A 23,250-nucleotide genomic window follows, 5' to 3' on the forward strand; every position below is an offset into this window, starting at 1 on the left:
TTATTCACTTGTAGCGGACTGTTTTATGGACTGTTTTGTCTTGCTGTTGGACTGCATGTTTTGCTACTATTTTATGGAGTTTTGGAGGATAAAGGGTGTGGAGAAACACCACATAAATTCAGGGTGGTGGGCTGGTCGTTCGTCATAACATTTTCGGGATGTTTGATACTACTACGGTGGTCGTTTTGTGTATGAAGAGATTGGGGTGTTTTGGGATGTTTTGTAGTATTTTGTTGTGTATATAAGGTTGAAAAATAATGTATATATGTTGTTATTGTTGTGTTCTTGTGTTGTTGGTGTTATCTTGAATTTTGAGGGAGTAGAATTAGGGGAGATGTTGCCCGTTTTAATACAAAATAAGCTTATCGTTCATTGTGCGATAGTTGTACCTGTCGTAACTTAATTATAGTATTATTATCGTTGTTGTAGATTAAGGTGCGAAGAGGCGAGTTCAACTTGGTGATTAGAAATATTGTGATAAGGTATGTTAAGGCTAAACCTTTCCTTCATTTTGGCATGATCCTGTAACTACATGTGTTTGATAACGAGACATAAAGAGAAGTTCGTATTCCTGAACTTTTGTGCATTATCCTAGTCTCATAAGTTACAGTATTCTCCCTTATCGGGACTTTATATTCAGTTAATTATTGTTTTCTTCTAGTCAAGAGAGTAGAGGGTCTATATATATATATATATATATATATATATATATATATACAGTATTATAGTACTTTCACCACCATCGAGCTATAATTGATGGGCAGGCCCCTATTGGGCAACCTCTGATCAGATGGTAAGTTATATACCGAGCCTACTATGACCGAGCGCCTATGAGCGAGCCTAGAATGGCCGAGATATAGAGCCTAGTATAGCCGAGAGACTATGAGTGAGCGTACTACGGCAAAGCAGTTACACGTTCTGAGTCTTATAGGGCCGGACAACTATTTTACTTACTATATTGAGAGAGTTGAGCCAGTATAAGTAGGTAAGTATATCTCCAGATCATCTTTGACTCCCAGTTACTTTTAGTTATTATATTATCAGTTTAGTTTCAACTTTTAGTTATACTATTACCTTACATACTCGGTACAGTATTTTGTACTGACGTCCCATTCCTGGGGACGCTGCATATCATTCATGCAGGTTCGGATGGACAGCCTGGTAGACCTCCTCCGTAGGTGCTGTCCGTGATCAGCTTGATCGGTAAGCTCCACGTCCTTCGGAGTTGCCGTGTCTTGGGTTTTGAGTACATATTGTGTATATATGTATATATATTATGGGTAGTTCGGGGCCCTATTCCGATCACAGTACATCCATCAGTAGAGGCTTGCAGACATATCCTGTTAGTTAGTGCAGTATGTTGGGCTTGTAGGCCTTGTATGTATATTTTGTTGGTTTGTCAGCCATAGTAGTTATGACGACCTTATCGGCCCAGCTTTATATTAATGTTTAGTCAGACCTAATTCCGTTCAATTTTATATTTTGTTTTGCAAACTGTCTTGCAATGTGGCACCATGGCCAAAGTATGACATTGTATGTTCAGAGTCCCTCAGTCGCAAGTTGGTACGCTAGGTTAAGTGAGGCACCGGGTTCCGGTCTCGCCATCCTCCCTCCCAGGTTCGGGGCGTGACACGCTCGGCGTGGTCACATGCTCACAATCACAATCCACCCGGCGTGGTCATAGGCTCAATATCATAATCCACCCGGAGTGGTGAAAATAGATAATGCAAGAACACATGGTCATGATCAATAAAAGTCGAGTCTCATACTCCTGAGCTAGTATAAGTGACATGCTACGGTGTATGCTTGTGCAAGTGTACTACTGCAGGCCAAGTCAACATGTAATATCAAAGACATCGAGTAGCTCATCAAAGCAACAAAACAAGTCATGTAAGGTGTATGACATACACAAGGAAAAGCACACCATCACATGAAAATCACCCACAAAATGTCCCCAAGCCATCACATATCATCCCTGACTTTGCCACCCTTATCTCTCCGATAGCCACCCATATCACTCTGCCCTGGCAATATCATTAGCCACCCGTATCGCTCTGATAGCCACCCGTATCACTCCGTATAATAGCTACCCTTATCACTCCGCCCGGACAATAACACAATAGCCACCCTTATCACTCCGTACATTCAACAACAATGAGATGCCACCCTTATGCCCCGCATAACAACAACGGTGAAATGCCACCCTTATACTCTACACTACAACAACCAAACCACACAATAATTCACAAATGCTAACATCACGACAACACAACATGTCAACTCGTACCACAAGTGCCCATAGGCCACAACCTCTCCAAATGTCCAACAATATCATCATGTCCACGACAAATAGCCCACAACTCAAACACGATGTGTATAAAATCTCAACAACAACAAATGAACGGGAAAGTAACTCAACAAGGAACAACACCCCCTTTAAACAAGACTTCAATTAAAATAAATTAATGGCTTTCGATAAGCTCAATTCCAATTAATTGTATATGGATAAACTCGACAGTGAAAGTATTTACATGAAGTGGCAAACTTCGGCTTCTAGTGTATGAATTAGGTTAATAATGAAAGAGAGATGGCATGAACTAGTATTACGGCTAAATGCATGAGATTAACCCGGCAACAAAAAGGATATCATGTACAACAATTTGAACTAAGATGAACTCCACAATAAAAGAGATTGCATAATGATAAAAGTGGTAACAACTTCAAATAAAGCATATAAGAGCAAACTCTACAAGTAAAGGATGTGACATGTAACGACAACTTCAAATAAAGCACGTGATAGTAGACATGGCGAATAAAATATATAACATGTGCTAACAATTCTAAATAAATACATGAAAGAAGCCTAAGAGTCTAGAAAAAATAACGTAATATCATAAATAAAACCTTAGGAAACAATTCCGGATAATACAACTTCGATCTTTAATGAAAACTAAAAAGTCAACCCAAAAATTCAACCCCGGGCCCGAACCTGGAAAACCCGATAAAATTCATAAAATTCGAACACCCATTACGATACGAGTCCAACCATACCAAATTTATCTAATTCCAACATCAATTCATCCTTGATATCATCATTTTACATTTTTGAAAGTTTTCACAAAAAATTTATTTTTCTCCAACTCAACCCACTAATTTAATGTTAAAAACAAAGATGGAATCATGAAATATAATCAATTGCAGATAAAGAACACTTACTGTAATACAAACTGTGAAGAACCCCTCCAAAAGAGCCCAAAACTGAGGTCTACAACTCAAGATATGATAAAAATGGCCAAACCCTCGAAATATAGTTCTTATATTCTGCCTAGACATTTGCACATTGCGATCGCGGAATTACACAGGCAATCGAGAAGAAGAAACAACAACTGCCCAAAAAATGACACTACACGATCGCGTAAACAACAGTGCGATCACGAAGTCCAGCGAGCCAAATAAGCGCGAACGCACAAGCCAACGAGCCTGCCTCCTTCCACAGCACAACACGATTGCGATCTTCATGACGGGAACGCGACTTACAAACAACTCAAGCATCGCGAATGCTGAAACAGCTATGCGAACATGAAGGAGAACCACGCCCAGCTCCCACAACACATCGCGATCGCGACAGCATACCCGCGATCTCTTAGAGTACCTGAAGCATCAGAAAACCAGCAACTCTAAAGCATGACGAAATGGCCTGAAGCCCATCCAAAACACACCTTGGGCCTCCAGGACCCCGTCAAAACATATCAAAAAGTTCCATTACATAACGCGGACATGCTCGAGACCTCAAATCACATCAAACAACATCAAAACCAGGAATTATGCCTCAAATCGAACTTAATGAACTTATGAACTTTCAACTTCTACAACTCACACCGAATCATATCAAATCAATCAGGAATTACGTCAAATTTTGCATACAAGTTCCAAATTACACAACGGAGCTATACCAACTTCCAGAATCAAAATCCGATCCCGATATCAACAAAGTCAACTCCCAGTCAAACCATTTAACCTTCCAAGCCTTCAACTTTCCAATTTTTGCCAAAATGCATCAAATCAACCTACGGATCTCCAAATCCAAATCCGGTCATACGCCTAAGTCCAAAATCACCATACAAAGCTATTGGAATCATCAAACCACCATTCCAGAGTCGTCTACATAAAAGTAAAACTCTGGTCACTCTTACAACTTAAGGTTTTAAAACAAGAGTCCTTCTTCCAAATTGATCGTGAATCATCTGAAAATAAAACTCGGCCACACACGCAAGTCATTATACATAATACGAAGCTAATCCAGACCTTAAGCCACCAAATGGGACGCTAATCCTCAAAATAACCAATCGGGTCGTTACAACTCAAACAAAGAAGAACAAGAAACCACACAAGCAAGAACCCGACTTAGCTCCAAAACATCAAATCTCACGAACTTGTTGGCCAACGCCTGAACATCCAATGCTAAACGGTCTCTCTCCAACTAGAATATAAGCAAGACACTCCATGCTCTCACCTTCCTACTCAAAGCATCGGTCACCACATTAGCCTTCCCGGGATGATAAAGAATGGTGATATCATGGTCCTTTAATAGCTCTAACCACCTATGTTGCCTCAATTTTAGATCCTTTTGCTTAAACAAGTGTTGTGGACTCCTGTGATCTGTGAATACCTCATAAGAAATGCCATAGATATACTGCCTCCAAATCTTCAACGCATGAACAATGGCTGCCAACTCTAAATCATGTAGTGGGTAGTTCTTCTAATGGGGCTTCATCTGAAGCGAAGCATAAGCAATCACTCTACCATCCAGCATCAATACATATCCAATGTCAATCCACAAAGTATCACAATAAACTATATAAGAACCCGATGCCGAAGGTAAGACCAGAACTGGGGTTGTGGTCAAGGCAGTCTTGAGCTTCTAAAAGCTCTCCTCACACTCGTCGTACCACCTAAATGGGGCACCCTTTTGTGTCAATCTGGTCAAAGGAGCTGCGATGGATGAAAACCCCTCCACGAAATAGCGACAATACCCGGCCAAGCCTAGAAAACACCGGATCTCAGTAGCAGATGACGGTTTAGGCCAACTTTGAAATGCGTCCACCTTCTTTGGATCCACCTTAATCCCCTCACTAGGCACCACATGGCCCAAAAATGGCACAGAATCAAGCCAAAACTCACACTTGGAGAATTTTGCATATAGGTGCATCTCCCTCAAGGTCTGGACCACGATCCTCAAGTGTTGCTCATGGTCCTTCCAGATGCGTGAATACACCAATATGTTGTCAACGAACACGATGATGAAAGAATCAATATATGGTTGGAACAGGTTGTTCATCAAGTTCATAAAGGCTGCTGGGGCATTAGTCAACCCAAATGACATCACCAAAAACTCATAGTGACCATAGCGAGTCTTGAAAGTCGTCTTTGGAATGTCTGAATCCCGGATCTTCAGCTAATATTACCTTGACCTCAAGTCAATGTTTGAGAATACCCGAGAACCCTAAAGTTGGTCGAAAAAATCATCAATATGTGGTAGTGGGTACTTGTTATTGACTGTAACCTTGTTTCGCTGCCTGTAATCAATACACATCCTCATAGAGATGTCTTTCTTCTTCACAAATAGAACTGGAGCACCCCAAGGCGAGACACTTGGTCAGATGAAACCCTTATCAAGCAAGTCATTAAGTTATTCCTTTAATTCGTTCAACTCCACTGGTGCCATACGATATGGTGGAATAGAAATGGGCTGAGTGCCTAGCACCAGGTAAATACTAAAATCGATATCCCTATCAGGCGGCATACCCGGTAGGTTTGCTGAAAACACATAAGCAAAATCTCTCACTACCAAACATACTCAACACTAGGAGTATCAGCACTGACATCCCTCACAAAGGCTAGATATGCTAAGCACCCCTTCTCAACCGTCTCGTGTGCCTTGAGAAAGGACACCACCCTGCTAGAAACATAATCTCATGTACCTCTCCACTCCAACCGCAGCAACTGTGGCATTAGCCGATATCACAGTTTTGGCGTGACAATCCAAAATAGCGTGATAGGGTGACAACCAATCCATGCCCAATATCATGTCAAAGTCCACCATACTGAGTGGCAAAAAGTCAACTCTAGTATCATAACCCCCGATAGTGACCAAACATAGTCTACCACAATAGAATCTCCACAAGCATAGACACACATACATGGGCACTCAAAGAATCACGAGATATATCTAACTATCGAGCAAAGTAAGATAACACATATGAATAAGTGTTATCCGGATCAAATAAAACTTATGCATCCCTATAACAGACCGAAACAATACCTGTGATGATATCATCTGATGCAACAGCCTCGGTCCTACCCGAAAAAGCATAGCCACGGGCCTAGCCTCCCCCTATAGGATGACCTCTACCTGCCTGGCCTCCACCCCTAGCTGGCAGTGCAGGTGGAGCAGCAACTAGAGCCTGTGGAGGTGCACCCCTCCTAAGTTTGGGATAGTCCCTCACCATATGCCTGGTATCACAACACTCAAAATAGCCTCTCTACGGGTGTGGCTGCTGAAACTATATCTGGCCTAGTCAGCTAGACTGACCGCTAAAGACACGTCGTGAAGGAGGTGCACTGGAAAGTGATTGTGCCCAATAGGCGACCTAAGACCTCGAAATTGCTGGAGCACTACGAGTAGATGGAAGTGCTAAATGAACAGGTTGACTCATATAACCTCTTCCATGATGAGCTGAAATTGTAGCACGAGAACCACTAAATCCTCTAGAATCTCGAGGACTCTTGGCCTCCCTATCCTGCCTATCTTGGCCACGCATACTCTCCATCCGTTGAGCGATCTCCAAAACTTATTTAAATGGATTATTTGTCTCTAACTACCGGACCATAACTAAGCCCCTCGATAAATCTGCGGACTCGATCTTTGACTACAGAAACCAATGCAGGTGCATGATGGGACAACTCACTGAACCTGATTGGCATACTCTGACACCGTCATAGTCCCCTGATGGAGCTGCTCGAACTCTATGCGCCATGTATCTAGAGTGTCTGGGGAAAAAACTCCCTCAAAAATAGAACTGAAAACTAAGCCTAAGTGAGTGTCGCTGCATCAACTGGCCTTCCCTCCTCATAAGCCTACGACCACCTATATGCCGCCCATGTCAACTGAAATGTAGTAAAGGCGACTCCGCTCAACTCCACAATGCCCATGGTGCAGAGAATACAGTGGCACTGATCTAGAAAACTATGCACATCCTCAGTAACTACACCACAAAAAGTAGGAGAATCATACTTCTTGAACCTCTCAAGTATCTTCCGTTCTTCCTGAGATACCTCTAGCCTGACCTTAGGCTAAACCGAGATAATGGGCTGTTCTAGCATATTTCCCAGAACCTGATCAACATGGACCCGCTGCTCAATAGTACAAGCCGCAGGAGTCTGAGCTCCTCCCCTAGCATGAGATGTAGCTGGTGGAACTGGATCAAACCCGCCTGCGCCAAAGTACCAAACATGCTCAGGAAATGTGCTAAGGGATCCTGGAGTCCAGGAGTAGCAACAGGTGCCGCAGGTGCCTACTTGCCAACGGAGCTACTAGTGGCTCCTCAGTCGCTACTATAGCACATGCTCTAGTTGTGGCACGTGCAGCTCCTCGGTCTCTACCTCGGCCCCGGCCTCTCACGGCTCTAGTAGCGGCACGAGTGTTTGCTCATTTGATTCAGCAGTGCTTGTCCTCACTATCTGTGAGAGAATAGAAAGACAAAAGCTTAGATTTCAAAATCAACAAACCTGAACGATGAGGAATCAAAGAAGTGAAATTTCCTAATAGATCTGTAGCCTCTCGAAGATAAGTACAGACGTCTCCATGCCGATCCACAAGACTCTACTAAACTTGCTTATGACTCGCATCACCTATGAACCTAGAGTTCTGATACCAACTTGTTACGACCCCGAAATCCCACCTTAGGAATCGTCATAGAACCAAGTCTCTAAAACTAGGTAAGCCAAACACACTTTGAGAATTTAGCAGAATTAATGACTAAGCTATTAATTTACACTAATAAATAACATAATAAAAGAAACAAAACCACAGTCATATAATCCCAAAACTAGTGGTACATAGTCATAAGCTCTACTAAAATGCACTAGGAATCTCTAATACAATACTGATCGGAAACAAAAGAAATAGTAGCATACGATCTCTAAAAGGTGACTGTGAGGCCTGCGAGCGTCAAGCAGGTATACCTTGAAGTCTCTACGAATTCTGAAGCAACCCACTAATGTCCGACACGGGCAGAGGTACCTGGATCTGTACAAAATGTGCACAAATATAGTATGAGTACACCACAATAATACCCATTAAGTATCAAGACTAACCTTAGTAGAGTAGTGATGAGGTTAGGTAAAGACGCTTACTAGACATAGAAAACTGTGCAGAATATTAATGTAATCTAAGAACGAGAAGTAAAATAAATAAATGACAACAAAGAAGGATTATAATATAAGGCTAACAATGGAAGTAAAAGCAATAAATGACAGCAGAGAGTCAACATATGATAAAAATAACAAATGATCAAATATAGTCAAAATACAAGTGAAATGAATTAAGGAAAAAAACAATAACCATTCAAATCAACAAGTCGTTCCAACATAGAATGTACAACAAGAATCACACCGAGGTACCACACATCATATTTACATTTCATAAGTCACAATCACAATCTTCCTTATATCTCCGCGTGAGCCTTGCATTTATTTTAAAAATATTTTTCCCGAAATAACTTCACGCGTTTTAGACCCCTTATCTCTCCGCGTGTGTTTCAAATGAAGTAATTTCCCTTAATATTAATACGCGCATAAATCCCCCATATCTCGCCGCATGCGCATCAATATCACCACCCTTATACCACTGCATGCACATATCATTACAACACAATAATCAACTTGCACCACACGTACCCATATGACACAGCATTGCCAAAACAACAATACCAATATCACCACAACACATAGCCCACGGCTCAACCACAATGTGTACATAATCTCACTAACAACAAAATGAAACAAGAAATAACTCAACAATGAAAGATACTCTATAAAACAACAACTTAAATTAAAACATGTTAATAGCTCTCAATAACTACAACTTCAATTAAATGCATAAGAATAAATTCAGCAATGAAAGACATGACATGTAATAACAATCTCAATTAAACACATATAAAAGTAAGCTCGACAATGAAAGATAGAACATGTAATAACAACTTCAATTAAAGCATATAAGAGTAAACGGGACAATGAAAGATAGAACAAGTAATAACAACTTAAATTAAAGCATATAAGAATAGACATGACAACGAAAGATAGAACAAATAATAACAACTTCAATTAAATTCTTATAAGTAACCTAAGAGTCTAAACCGGTCAATTTTCACATATAAGCATGTGTACACACTCGTTGCCTCATGTACACGTCTTTCATATAATTCAAACAGTGCAATTAAGCTTAACCTTACGGGGTAGTTCTCATACACAAGGTCAGGCAAGATACTTATCTCAACTTGGCCAAATTAACACTCAAAAATGGCTTTTGCCTTAAGATTCGCCTCCACACGGCTCAAATCTAACCAAAAATAATTTAATATCATCAAACAATGCAAGAGAAACCAATTTTGATTAATAAAGCTAAGATCTTTAAACAATTTCCCAAAAGCCAACAAAAGTCAACCCTGGGCTCGCCCGGTCAAAACACGAGTCCAAGGATAGATCTCGACTACCCATAACCCCACAAGTCAATATATGTATTTTATTTTCAAATTCGCGTCCAATTCTACTCTCAAATCTCAAAGTTTCATTTTTGAAAACATAGACAAAATTTTCTAAAAATTCTATTCAAATTATAGATTAGAGGTTAAGTCTCATAAATAAGCATGTAATATAATTGAAAATTGATCAAAATCACTTACCCAATTGCTCTATATGAAAATTCCTCCTCAAAATCTCCTCTTACCGAGTCTAGGTTCTAAAATATGATAAATGAAGATAAGTCCTATTTTTGAGCCATTTTTGTAGGTACGGAAGCCGCAAATGCGGACACTACCTGGAAAATACGGCACCTGACAACCCAAGGGAATGTCGCAAATGTGATACTGAATGCGAAGTCAGTCCCCTTCACAAATACGGACAGATGGTCGCAAATGCGAGATACCCAGCCAAAGGCCACCCCTTAAAATTGCGATCAAGGTGTTGCAAATGCGATACCTGAGACCCCCTGCCAACTTCGCAATTGTGATGTTAGTGCTCGCAATTGCAATAACTGAAGCACCAGCACACCAACAACTTGGAATGAGTTCAAACTAATCTGAAACTCACCCGAGCTCTCAAGGCTCCACACCAAATATCCACATAAGTCTAAAAACATCATACGAACTCGTCCGTGTAATAAAATACCAAATTAACATCCGGAACCACAAATAAGACATCAAAATGCATGAAATTGCAATGAACTCAAGAATCAATAGAATAACAACCAAGCATCTGATTACTATCAAACCAACTCGGAATGACACCAAATTTTGCAGACAAGTTCCAAATAGTAAAACGGACCTATTCCAATTCCCATAACCATAATCCAAACTTGATAGCCATAAATTCAATCTACGGTCAAACCTAAGGAATTTCTAAATATTCAATTTCCCAACGTTTGATAAAACAAGTCAAATCAACCTAGGGACCTCCGAATTCAATTCCTCACATACGCCTAAGTCTAAAATCATATTATGAACCTATCAGAGCCATCAAAACACCATTCCGGGGTCGTTTTCACCAAAGTTAAATATCGGTCAACATTTCCAACTTAAGCTTCTAAACCAAGAACTAAGGAATAAAAATCATTCCAATACTTCTCTAAAATAAAACTAACCATCCACGCAAGTCATAAAATAACAAATAAATTTACGGGAAGCTTCAAAAAGGAAACGGGGCTCAAATACACAAAACGATCGGGGGTCGCTACAGAGGCTAAAAAGGGGGTTCACAAAATTAAGGCTAAAAAATAAAGAAATAAATTCCTAAACTACTTTGTAAAACAAGACCAACTACCTTCGGAAAAGAAGAAACAATAAGAAATAAAACTAAGTCAATCTTGGAATGTAACTCCAAAAATCTTTGGAAAAGGAAGACATAACCCTAACTACCTAGGAAAGAAACAAATCTAGTACCAAAATATATGGAAATAAGTTAAAAATAATCTAGGATAGGATCTTAAAAGTCCCAAACCAATCTTGAATAGGATCTTTAAAATATTGGAAATCTTGAAGAAAACTTACAAGCAACTTGGCACCAACTTGTACTCAACTTCTAGCATGCCTATTGCACCCTTATTGTTCAGCAGGTAAGTCCCTTTTAAGTTATCAAAACGTGGCTTCATGTAGGACTTCTTGAGCTGTAAGTTTGGACACATTTTAGGTGACAAATTAATCCAAAAGTGGACTAATTTGGACCTTCTTCAAAGGATGTCCTTTGGGTTCCAATCCACCTCTTCTTGGAGATGAATTTGGGCCATAAAATAATAAAACTTAGCATATTCATATCCTTTATCCTAGAGTTGTTACTCCCAATTAAGAAGTTTTTTATTTGCACTTGAAGTCTAATGATCTTATTTTGCAACTCTTTAGCTTGAAATATTATTGGCGGTCATCTTTGAGATTCCAAAGCTTCATCCTTGTCCTTAAATAGAGTTGAGATTCCTATGATGCTATCATTCCCCTCTTCTTGAAGAAAATTCATCCTCGAATTTAAACCTCACCAAATAAAGAAGACAATCATTAGGAAATGGCATAAACTACTTAGAATCTAAATTTGTAGTAACAAAATAAGATAGTGACTATGTGTCCACTTTACCCAATTAAACCTAATAGGTATACATACTCCCTTATAAAGCACATGGACTACATCATCGGAATAAAGTTTATACCTACTCAGATTAGTACAATAAAAAGTCCTTTTAGATGTACTATGCAATGAAACTTGCAATACAATCTTGTCAATAAGGTAGTCCAAACGTGTGCATGACAAAGAAATTACAAAAGGTTGACCACACATCCATTTAACACAGGTATATCTACCACAAGTATCAAATAAAACACTTATATGATATAGCCAAGTATCATCAATTACAAATCTCTTGGATTCATCTACATGTAAGCTATTCAAAGACGCACATAAATTCTCAAGAAGGTTAGAAGAACCCATAAATCCCAAAATAAAAATTTTACTGCATTCAAGCTCATGATTATAACTTTCCCCAATAATATTCCCAACATAAATGGATTCTAAACAATTGCTCAAACTGTCATAGAAAGAGTCACGAATAAGCACATGAAAGAGTATTTGATCACTAACGTCACAATACTCATGCATTTCCTTTTTATTAGTATCAAACACTTTTACAAGCTCACAATTAACATGACTTAAATATTCACTCCCCATCACACAACAAAAAATCACATTCTAGTAATTTATCACTTGAAAACTCATTAGACACTTGAATAAGAAAAGAAAGAATATTTAACTCATTCACAAGCCTCTTCTCATAAATTTCATATTTCTTTCCACCAAGTTGTAATACATAATCATCTATTTCATACTCAATTTAAAATGGAAGCAAATTACTCTTGAACTTGAACATAGATATTACCGTTAATGACTTAATATGCATCAAAATATCATCATCCAACAAAATAATAAAGTTACCAACATAAGAAATAAGAGTATAGTTTATTACCTCCAAAAATACCTTAGGTGTTCTAGATAGCCCAAGAATTGGACTAAATCAATTATACATACCATACTTGAACTTATTTACCAATGGAACATCAACATATTGTATTCTTTTATGCAATGGCTCCAACTTAGAAATGCCTTTAGGGAACTCCATGTCATAAACATGTAAATAAGGATCAAAATAGTCAAATAGGTTCAATAACAAATAAATTAACCAAGCTTTTATCTTTCACCATCAAACAAGAATTAATTTTGCCAAATTCATCTTGGAATCAAATTATATCCTTTTCCACCATCTCATGTGCCTCACTACCCCTTTAAAAAGCTATTTCAACACTTGGCTGCACAACACCATAAGAACTAAAACCAGAAAGAGTTAATGGTTAGGAAGTAAAGAAAAAATTTTCTTTCTTACACTCTCTTTCGTTTTTATCATAAGACTAACTTTTTCCTCACGTTTGGCCTCTTTACTTTCACTAGATTTGTTTTCTTTTCCTTCACTCAAACCCTCTAGTTTTTATCTCTCTACCTCACAGACTTTTTCTATCTCATAGTCTTCTCTCTTTTCTTTTCTCTCAAGATCACTCTTTTCCTCACTTGGCATCTCACTCTCTTCACTCAACACAGTCTGTCCTTTTTAGCTTCTCCATGAGCTAGATTGTTGTCTCTTTTTGTTTGGCTTTCTACCTTTACAGCTAATTCAACCAACACATCAAAATTTATATATTGTTGTAATTCTACTGCATAAGCTATTTCCTTATTTAAAACATTCAAAAACCTTGCTATTGTAGCCTCCTCTACCTCCATACAATTATCTTGGATCATAACCATATCCAAATCCTTAAAATATTCATCCACAGAAATGGACCCTTCCTTCATAGTTTGAAAGCATTGTTGTAGCTCTCTCTGAATGTGTGATTGCACAAATATCTTCCTCATCATCCTTTTCATCGCAGCCCTAGTAGCAATTGGTGATTGTCCTTCTTGCAACCTGTTCCTAGTAAGCTTTTTCCACCAAACAGCAGCATAGTCAGAAAACTATACAACATCAAGTTTAACCTTCTTAACCTCAGAATAGTTGTAGCAGTCAAAGATGGCTTCAACCCTTCTCTCCCAATCAAGGTACAAGTTTGGATCCCTTGTTCTCTTCAAAGATGGCATCTTCATCTTTATACTACTTATATTATCATATTCTAATCTACCTCCTTGTCCCCTTCTATATCTTCCTACCCTATCAAAATCAATATCATCATTAAAATAACCTAGAGAGTTTTCTTGATTTACAATGAGAGTAAGGGGTACATTTCCCCTAGCTTGGATCTATTATTGTTCCCTCTCCTAAGTTCAACTATTATATCATTTTTCTCTGCAACATTGTCTCTTATCTATTCGAATTACAAATTCCACCTTTCGAATTGTTGGTGCATAGCTTGCAAGGTGAAATCATTCCTTTCTTTGATTTCGGCTTCTTGAAGAGCCATTCGTTCATCATCAATACATGTATGAGACATCTTAAACAAATAATTTAAAGCAATATATATCTCTCAAATTTGTATTTTCCCTCTAATGCTCTCACCTCTCTTGCCTTTTTCTACTCAAAGCAACCATTGGTCTTTAATACAACAACAATAACAACAACAACAAACTCAGTGTAATCCCACAAGTGGGGTCTGGGGAGGGTAGTATGTATGCAGGCCTTACCTGTAAGGCCCCGTAAAATTTCGTAAAAGAATTTAAGGTTTCATGGTGCCAAGGTAGGCTTACATGTTTGAAGATTGAAGAATGCACTGGGAGTTGATGGAAATTTTTGGAAAGAGAAGGTGATTATGCGGTCAAGTTTGCGACTGCAGAACAGGTTTGTCGGCCGCATATCCATCGCATAGTTGAGCAGAAAGATTGTTGAATTTGAAGGTCATTTCTGCGGTCCATTATACGATCGCATATTCACTTCGCGGACCGCATTGCAGTCGCAGACTTGGCATGAGAAAATCTGAAATATAATTTTGCAGTCTAGTGCGGTCGCAGAACAGGTCTGTGGATCGCAAAACTGTCGCATATTAGTTCAGACAAGTCCAATTTTTGGGCATCATTTTTGCGGCCCATTTTGCGGGCCGCATATCGATTATGTGGTACGGTCTGCGACCGCAGACCCGGTTTCGGCAAGATTAAGTTTTGGAAATTTTACCCGATCCCATTTTTATAAAAAGGCTTTGGGGGTCATTTTTAAGAGTTTCATATGATAGTTCTAGAGAGATGTGAGAGTATTTTAGAGAGAGAAAGAGAAGACCTAGCTATTTTATTCATCAATTCTTGCTCAAGGCTTGAAGATTTCACAAGAACAACTCACAAGGTCTTCATCTAAGAGGTAAGGTTCCATACCCTAGTTTTTAATTTCAAATGGGGGGGGGGGAGATGGTTAGTGGAAAGTATGAATCTTTTGTGTGGGAGTGTTATTTATGTATGCATGTACTATCAAGGGTTGTGGAAAGATCATTGAAATAGTATGGGTGAACTCTTGGTGTTGAGTTAGTTGTGGGGTGAAGGAAATCTTGTTGAAGGACCTTGTAATTAATTTGCACATAATAGTGTTTGATAAATTGCTCAAATAAGCTGGGCCATGAACTTCTTCCTAATTATGGTTCAATTTTTGTTATGTTTCTAAATAGATTGAAGTTGCTGAGATTTCTGGAATATTGTAGTAATTTAATAAAGCTCAAAGTGAGGTATGATTGCTAAACTCTTCTCTTAGTATTGAATTTCCATGATGTCCTTGTAAGTCCCGTGATGCTCGTTATAAATTGAATTATTCCGAATAAGCCTTGTGTCCAAAAAATATATACTCAATATGTATTCCAAATGTTCCTATTATGTTATGTGCTATTTGAAAATGTGCTCGAAGCATGGGTTGCATGTCTAATTGTTATAACATCAAGTCGTGGCCCAAATCAAAGCTATTATGTCAACTTGTGTAAGAAATCTCAATGTGCTTAACATTCGTATTTTCTCACATGTGGATTTAAAGTCTTGAATAGAAATGCTTTGTTGTTGATGATCCATTATGATGTTTGAAAGTGAAAGAAGAAAGTGTGAGATGTAGAAATGTGGCCAACGTGCCAAGAATGAGAATTACATTTGTAGCCAACAGTGCCAATGAAATGAAAGAATGTGTGAACATTATGAGATGAGTTTTAACTCCTTTATATAATAATGTCATTAATGTCCTATGATCACCCGTGGCTAGTACAAGTAAGTGATAGTATGAACATGAATTGTGGTCGTTTGCCAAAATGAGAATCATGAGGCATTGTATGTTCCAACGGTTTCAACTATAGTTGTATGCTTGGGAAATAATGAATGTAAATGACTTTGATGTTAAGTCAATGAGAATCATGAACTTATCTAGTGACCTTAAGATGACAAAGAGGTATATAATGAGGGGGAAAAGAGATGTTCTATGTTAAATGATGATGAACCTTAAGAAACAAAATTAGGTCTATGTACCATTGAAACCTACTTAGTGATTTGCCATGCATGTGTTAATTTAATGAGCTATGTTTCTCCATGATGAGCATGAACATGAAGTGTTCCAATGATCCGGGAACTTACGACTTTAAAAGTAGCGTTATTCATGTCGCTTGAGTTTATATATGGTTATGTGCATAAAGATGTGTTATGAACCCTATGGACGGTTTATGAAACGCATTGGTGTATTGTATATGTAATCCTATGGACGGTCTATGAAACGCATAGGTTTATTGTGTAAGGAATCCTATGGACGGTCTATGAAATGCATAGGTGTATTGTGTATGGAATCCTATGGACGGTCTATGAAACGCATAGGTATACTGTGTATGGAATTCTATGAACGGTCTATGAAACACATAGGTATATTGTGTATGGAATCCTATGGACGGTCTATGAAATGCATAGGTGTATTATGTATGAAATGTATAAGTGTACGGTATGAATAAATACTAGGGACGGTCTATGAAACTCATAGGTGTATTGTGTATGAAATGTATAGGTGTACGGTATGAATAAAAACTATAGACGGTCTATGAGACGCATAGGTGCATAATATCATATGTGAACCCTATGGACGGTCTGGTGAGACGCATAGGCAACATGAAAAATAGGTGCCACTTTCATTGGCCTTTTTTGTACATGTTGTTTCAATTACATTATATTATGTATTCCACGTATAGCTCATATGGCTCAGTTGATCTTAAAAGAAGTTCAGAATGATGTAAGTATAATAAGACTTGACATGTGATGCTATAGGTCACTTTGTAGTCTCTTGACGAAATTTATTTTGCCTTTTATTTGAGTTACCGTATTTCCATATGTTGTTCTGTCTGCCTTACATACGAGCACTATTCCACATGTACTCACGTACCTTTTGCCAGGGGCGCTGCATTCTTTAATGGATGCAGGTGGTTCCATAGCAAGCGACATCGATTAGTGATAGCAGTACATCCTCCTCTCAGCTGACTTGGTGAGCCCCACTTCATATCGGGGTTATGTATCTTTTGCTTCTCATGTATTGTGTTTCAAGGTATAGTCGGGGCCTTGTTGTCGGCACTATCCTAGTACTCTTTTGTACCTATTAGAGGCTCCGTAGACATGGTGTAGTTTGTACGTTGGTATTGGGAAGGTCAAACTAATGATGTTGTAATTGTATCACATGTTCCACTTCTAAACTATGGATGTGTAATGTAACATTTGGGAGACTTATAAATGAAGTAACTAATGGTAATGAATTGGTATTGTATACATGATCTCCTTATTGTCTAATTAATAAAAATATATATTCTCTTTATTCATAAGTGAGTTTGAGTAGAAAGTATCTAACAGGCTTGCTTGACCGGGTTCACTCGGTTGAGCACCGGTTGCGCTCCCCGAGCTCAGGGCATGACATTACCCTTACCTTGTGAGGGTAGAGAGGTTATTTATGATAGACCCTCAGCCTAAGAAACACAAAGAGGAAGCAACCAACAATAATAACACATGAATAAATAAAGACATTATGTGTAATAACAAAGATCTAAAAGTAAGAAGTACAAGAATACTACTAACAAAACTGGTAAGAATGACACAATATGGGATAACAAAGATCTAGGAGCACGAAAATATAAGAATGGTACTAATACTACTGGTACGATTAGGAGAAACTCTCAACTACCTATCAACCTACAATCCTAATTCTCGACCTCCACACCTTCCTATCAAGGTTCATGTCCTCGGTAAGCTGAAGCAATACCATGTCTTGCCTAATAACCTCTCCCCAATACTTCTTTGGCCTACCTCTAACCTTCCTCAGACCCGCCATGGTCAACCTCTCACACCTCCTAACCGGGGCATAGATGTCTCTCCTTATCAGCCTGAACCATCTCAGCCTCGATTCCAGCAATTTGTCTTCCACAGGGGCCACTCCTACCTTTACCCTAATAACTTCATTCCTAATCTTATCTTTCCTGGTATGCCCATACATCCATCTCAATATCCTCATTTCTGCTACTCTCATCTTCTAGACATGGGATTTCTTGATTGGCAAACACTCAGCACCATACAACATAGTCGCTCTAACTACCACTCTGTAGAACTTGCCCTTAAGTCTTGGTGGCATATTCTTATCACACAAAATACTAGATGTGAGCCTCCATTTCATCCACCCCGATCTAATATGATGTGTAACATCCTCGTTAATCTCCCTGTTGCCTTGGATAACAGACCCACGGTACTTGAAATTATCTCTCTTGGGAATGGCTTGTATAACAAGCTTCACGTCCACTTCTTCTTCATGTGTCCCCTCACTGAACTTGCACTCCATGTATTATATTTTGTCTTACTCAACTTGAAACCCTTAAACTCTGGGGTCTGTCTCCAAACCTCCAGCCTAGCATTAACCCCACAACGTGTATCATCAATCAGCACTATATCATCTACAAATAATATATACCATGGCACCTCCCCTTGGATGGGTCGTGTCAACACATCCATCACTAGAGCAAATAAAAATGGGCTAATAACTGATCCCTGATGTAACCCTATCATCACTGGAAAGTGTTCCGAGTCTCCTCCCACAGTCCTTACCCAAGTTTTAGCACCATCATACATATCCCGAATCACCCTAGTGTACGCTACTGGGATGCCGCTAACCTCCAAACATCTCCATAGAACCTCCCTCGGAACTTTGTCGTTAGCTTACTCTAGGTCAATGAACACCATATGCAAGTATTTCTTCCTCTCCCTATACTTCTCCACCAGTCTCCTCACAAGATGAATGTCTTCTGTAGTCGACCGCCCTGGCATGAATCTAAATCGGTTCTCTGAAATAGACACACTTTTCCTCACCCTCCTCTCCACCACCCGCTCCCAACCTTCCATAGTGTGACTCAACAGCTTGATACCCTTATAGTTGTTGCAATTCTGGACATCCCCTTTATTCTTGTACACCGGGACCATCAAGCTCCACCTCCATTCATCAGGCATCTTACGCATCCTAAAAATAACATAAACAATCCAATAAGCCACTCTGAGCCTGCCCGACCCGCATTCTTCCAAAATTATACCTGAATCTCGTCCGGCCCAATCACTTTACCCCTACTCAATATTCGTATCACCCCCTCAACCTCCTCCACCTTAAAGCGCATACAAAAACCAAAATCTCGTTGGTTCTCTAAGTTCTCCAACTCTCCAAGCACGATGTTCCTGTCCCCATCCTCGTTCAAGAGTTTATGAAAATATGTCTGCCACCTAAGCCAAATAGACGCCTCATTCACCAAAACCTTACCATCCTCGTCTTTAATAAATCTCACTTGATCCAGGTCCCGAGCCTTCCTCTCTCTAACCTTAGCTAACCTATACAGTCTCTTATCACCGCCTTTACTCCCCAGATCCTCATATAAGTGCCCAAATGCTGCAGTCTTAGCCGTTGTGACCGCTAATTTTTCCTTTTTCTTAGCCTTCTTATAGCACTCCCTATTCGTCCTCCTCTCATCCTCGACTACGCTCTCCACAAGCTTCAGATATGCTTCTTTCTTGGACTTCTTTATTCCACCACATGTCCCCTTTGTGGCCTACCACGTATCCATTCGTGACCCCTAACACCTCTCGAGCAGCTTCCCTAATACAATTTGTTGTCATGGTCCGCATACTACTCGTGTTTCCACTACTCATCCAGGCCCCCATAGCCACCAACTTCTCCCCCAACTCATGAGCTTTGTCCTTATTCAAGGCTCCCCACTTGATCTTGGGTGACCATACGCCGTTCTCTTCTTCCTCTTTCTCTTAATCTCCAGGTCCATTACTAAGAGCCTATGTTGTATCGATAGACACTCACTCAGGATAACCTTGCAATCAGTGCACATGCCTCTATCATACTTCCTGCAGATAAGGTAATCAATCTTAGTCTTGGTCACCGTACTCCAGAAAGTGACCAAGTGGTCTTCCCTCTTCTAAAAACACGTGTTAGCTATCACCAAATCAAAATTTTAGCAAACTCAAACAACAAAATTCCTGCCTCGTTCCAACCTCCAAAGCCGAACCCGCCATGCACATCGTTATAGCCCCTAGCAGACTCCCCAATATGGCCATTAAAATTAGCTCCTGTGAAAAGCTTCTCGGTAAGCGGGACACCACGAACCACCTCATCCAAATTCTCCCAGAAGTGCCTCTTGACCTCCTCGTTCAGGCCCGCTTGAGGCACGTATGCACTAATCACGTTTAAAGTGAACCCATCAACCACTAGCTTAATAGTCATCAGCCTATTGTTCACTCTCCTAACATCTACCACTAGCTCCCTCAAATCCCTATCAAGTAAAATACCTACTCCGTCCTTGCCCCTAACACCTCCTAAATACCACAATTTAAACCCGCTAACTTTTCGTACCCTAGTACCCAACCATCTAGTCTTCTGGATACACGCTATATTAAGCCTCCTATTCTAGAGAATCTTCCCTAACTCTAAAGACTTCCCCGTGAATGTCCCTATATTCTAGGACCCAATCCTCATCCTAGCGGTTCTCTTACCACCCCTGCACCTGTCACGACCCAAACCAATGGGCCGTGATGGGCACCTGGTACCTTACTCAACCGAGTACCAACGTAACGTATCTTTCATATCATACTATCATAGGTAAATGAGCTGGAGAGGCTGTCGTGAGATAAGCAGAATAAAACATGAGGAAATACTCAACATTTTGTGTAATCTTTCTTGGGTTATTTCCTTTGCATTAACTTACGTCTTGCACTGGCTCCTTATTTATCAATAACATCTCGGGCAGAAACCTTTACTTCCTCTCCTTGATGTCGTGTTTGCATAATGTTCTGGAATTGGAGCATATCTATAGGATTTTGGTAAGTGCAAGCTCACTCCTTTTTCATTTTTATCGCATTCTTCCTTTACCATTCCATAGTTACTAGAACCACTTAATTCTGACTTAATGCCACATCACTCCATATTCCCCCCTTTAGGGGAGTACCCAAATTTAGAGCTGCGATGATCTACCTATAGATGTTTTACCTCTCCATCTTTGGCGTCTTTTCACATCATCGATGACCCTTACTCGCCTTGCAGTAATCCTGCTGTACCAAGGATAACAAAATTCCTTATTCACAAGGGTGACACTTAGTGTAACTGGCACACTTAGTCCTTTAAGCTTAACTCTGCTCACCGTGCTTGCTTCTGAACTGATATTTTGACTGTATTCCCAGTGGAACTCTCTTTTATTTCCGTAACACTCATACGGTACCTCAAACTACACCAACTCCTATCTGAATATTTCTCAAGTATTACAATGTCATAACTGCGAGGCTGAATTCACTATATTTATCTAGCACGATCTGTTGATATGAGAATGGGCTAACGAATAGTTAGCAGTTGATTTAGGAAGAGCCTACTTATGGCTAGACAAGAGGATACAGACAAATCTGATACCACTTTTGTCACGACCCAGACCTATGGGCCGCAACGAGCACCTGATACCTTACTTAACTGAGTACCAACATAACATATCTTTATTATCGTACTTTCATTGGCAAATGGGCCAAACGGGCCGTCATGGGCTAACAAGAATAAAAATAGGAGAATACTCAATATAGGATGACCCAACCTGATAAAAAAACTTATACATGTGATATACAAGCCTTTAAGGCCAACATGATCATTTGTAAACTCAAAACATAGGCCGGCAAGGCCATACAAGCATTCGTATATATGACATCTGTCTACAAGCCTCTAAGGGTACACACTTAACATAAAGGTCGGGATAGGGCCCAGCCATACCAAACAATATGCATCTAAATCATACTGACCAAACAAGTAGCTCCGGAGCAAATGGAGTGCACCAACATCTCCCGCTGAGCTGATAGCCTACTTGGAGGACTCTCGAACTGTCTATCGGGACCTGCGAACATGAAACACAGTGTCCCCAGGCAAAAGGGGCGTCAGTACGAATAATGTACCGAGTATGTAAGGCACGTAAATAAGTACATAAAAGACATGGAAAAAAAAAGAGTAAATGACTCAACCTGTAAGTGTGGATAACTCTATAAAAATATTTATAATGTCATGCATATGCGTATGAATGTCATGTCGTGCATAGGTACATGTTTCATAACATCATCAGGCCTCTAAGGGCATCCCATTATATCATCTCGGCCACTGTGGGCAAAATCATCAACGTATACCAGCTGATCAGGTGGTGGTGCGTATATAATGCCATAACCGTTCCCATATCCCATATACATATATATACATATATATACGCGTATATAATGCCATCTGGTCATGGGTAATGTGCATGTATAAATGCATGAAATGCATATGAAATACGTTAAAAAATCTCTCAATATGCCATAAGTAAATTGATAGAAGCTCGGAAATAAGATGGTACATCCCGCATTTTCATATGTTAAAATTTCGTCGTAAGCTAATCGACTTAAGTTCGAGAATGAGATTATTTTGAGATTATAAGCATTATGCTATTTCAAACAAGTTATGAGTAAATTCGCGAAGGAGAGAAGGTAAGCAAATAGAAGAAAATGAGTTTCGTTAAAGGTTGTCGATTTGGGGTAAAATACGGGGCGAGCTATAATACCCGATATTTATGGACTAGTGCCATACAAGGTACCCCATGACCATGATAGTGAGGTGTATAAGGTATGTTAAAAGTGAGCAGTATTTTAAGTAAATTGAGATAATTCTTAATTATGTGGGTAATTGGTTAATTATTAGACTAGTGGGGGATTTTATGGATTGATTAAGAAAAAAGGTGGATAATTGGATAGGTGAGGGGGCACTCACGTGGAAGCACCCCTTAAATCCCATGAATGACTCTTTAAGTCATTACATTATGTGGCAAAAGTAGAAATGTGGAAGTGGGCAAGTTTTAAGAAAGTAGGAACATATCCATTTACTCAAGAAAGGCTACATAACCTTTAGCAAATTAAAGGATTCGTATATCT

At 39.4% G+C, this 23,250-nt stretch overlaps 1 protein-coding gene across 1 annotated transcript; it reads right to left on the reverse strand.

Moving 5' to 3' along the window:
• Positions 1 to 19,349: 19,349 nt before the first annotated feature.
• Positions 19,350 to 20,545, reverse strand: LOC104100391 (uncharacterized). The gene is made up of 3 exons (XM_070183360.1): positions 20,342 to 20,545; positions 20,136 to 20,240; positions 19,350 to 19,862 (listed from the first exon to the last, which is right to left on the reverse strand). The coding sequence occupies exons 1-3, from the start codon at positions 20,543 to 20,545 to the stop codon at positions 19,350 to 19,352; spliced, it is 822 nt and encodes a 273-aa protein (XP_070039461.1).
• Positions 20,546 to 23,250: the final 2,705 nt, after the last annotated feature.

This window comes from Nicotiana tomentosiformis, chromosome 8, assembly GCF_000390325.3.
Source record: "Nicotiana tomentosiformis chromosome 8, ASM39032v3, whole genome shotgun sequence".
NCBI lineage: Eukaryota > Viridiplantae > Streptophyta > Magnoliopsida > Solanales > Solanaceae > Nicotiana > Nicotiana tomentosiformis.

Coding starts and splice junctions, on each gene's coding strand:
- LOC104100391 (XM_070183360.1), bottom strand. CDS start 20,545: ATGACTATTAAGCTAGTGGTTGATGGGTTCACTTTAAACGTGATTAGT. Junction 20,241..20,341: donor CTGCTAGGGGCTATAACGAT/GTGCATGGCGGG, acceptor ACGTGTTTTTAG/AAGAGGGAAGACCACTTGGT. Junction 19,863..20,135: donor GCATGTGCACTGATTGCAAG/GTTATCCTGAGT, acceptor GATACGTGGTAG/GCCACAAAGGGGACATGTGG.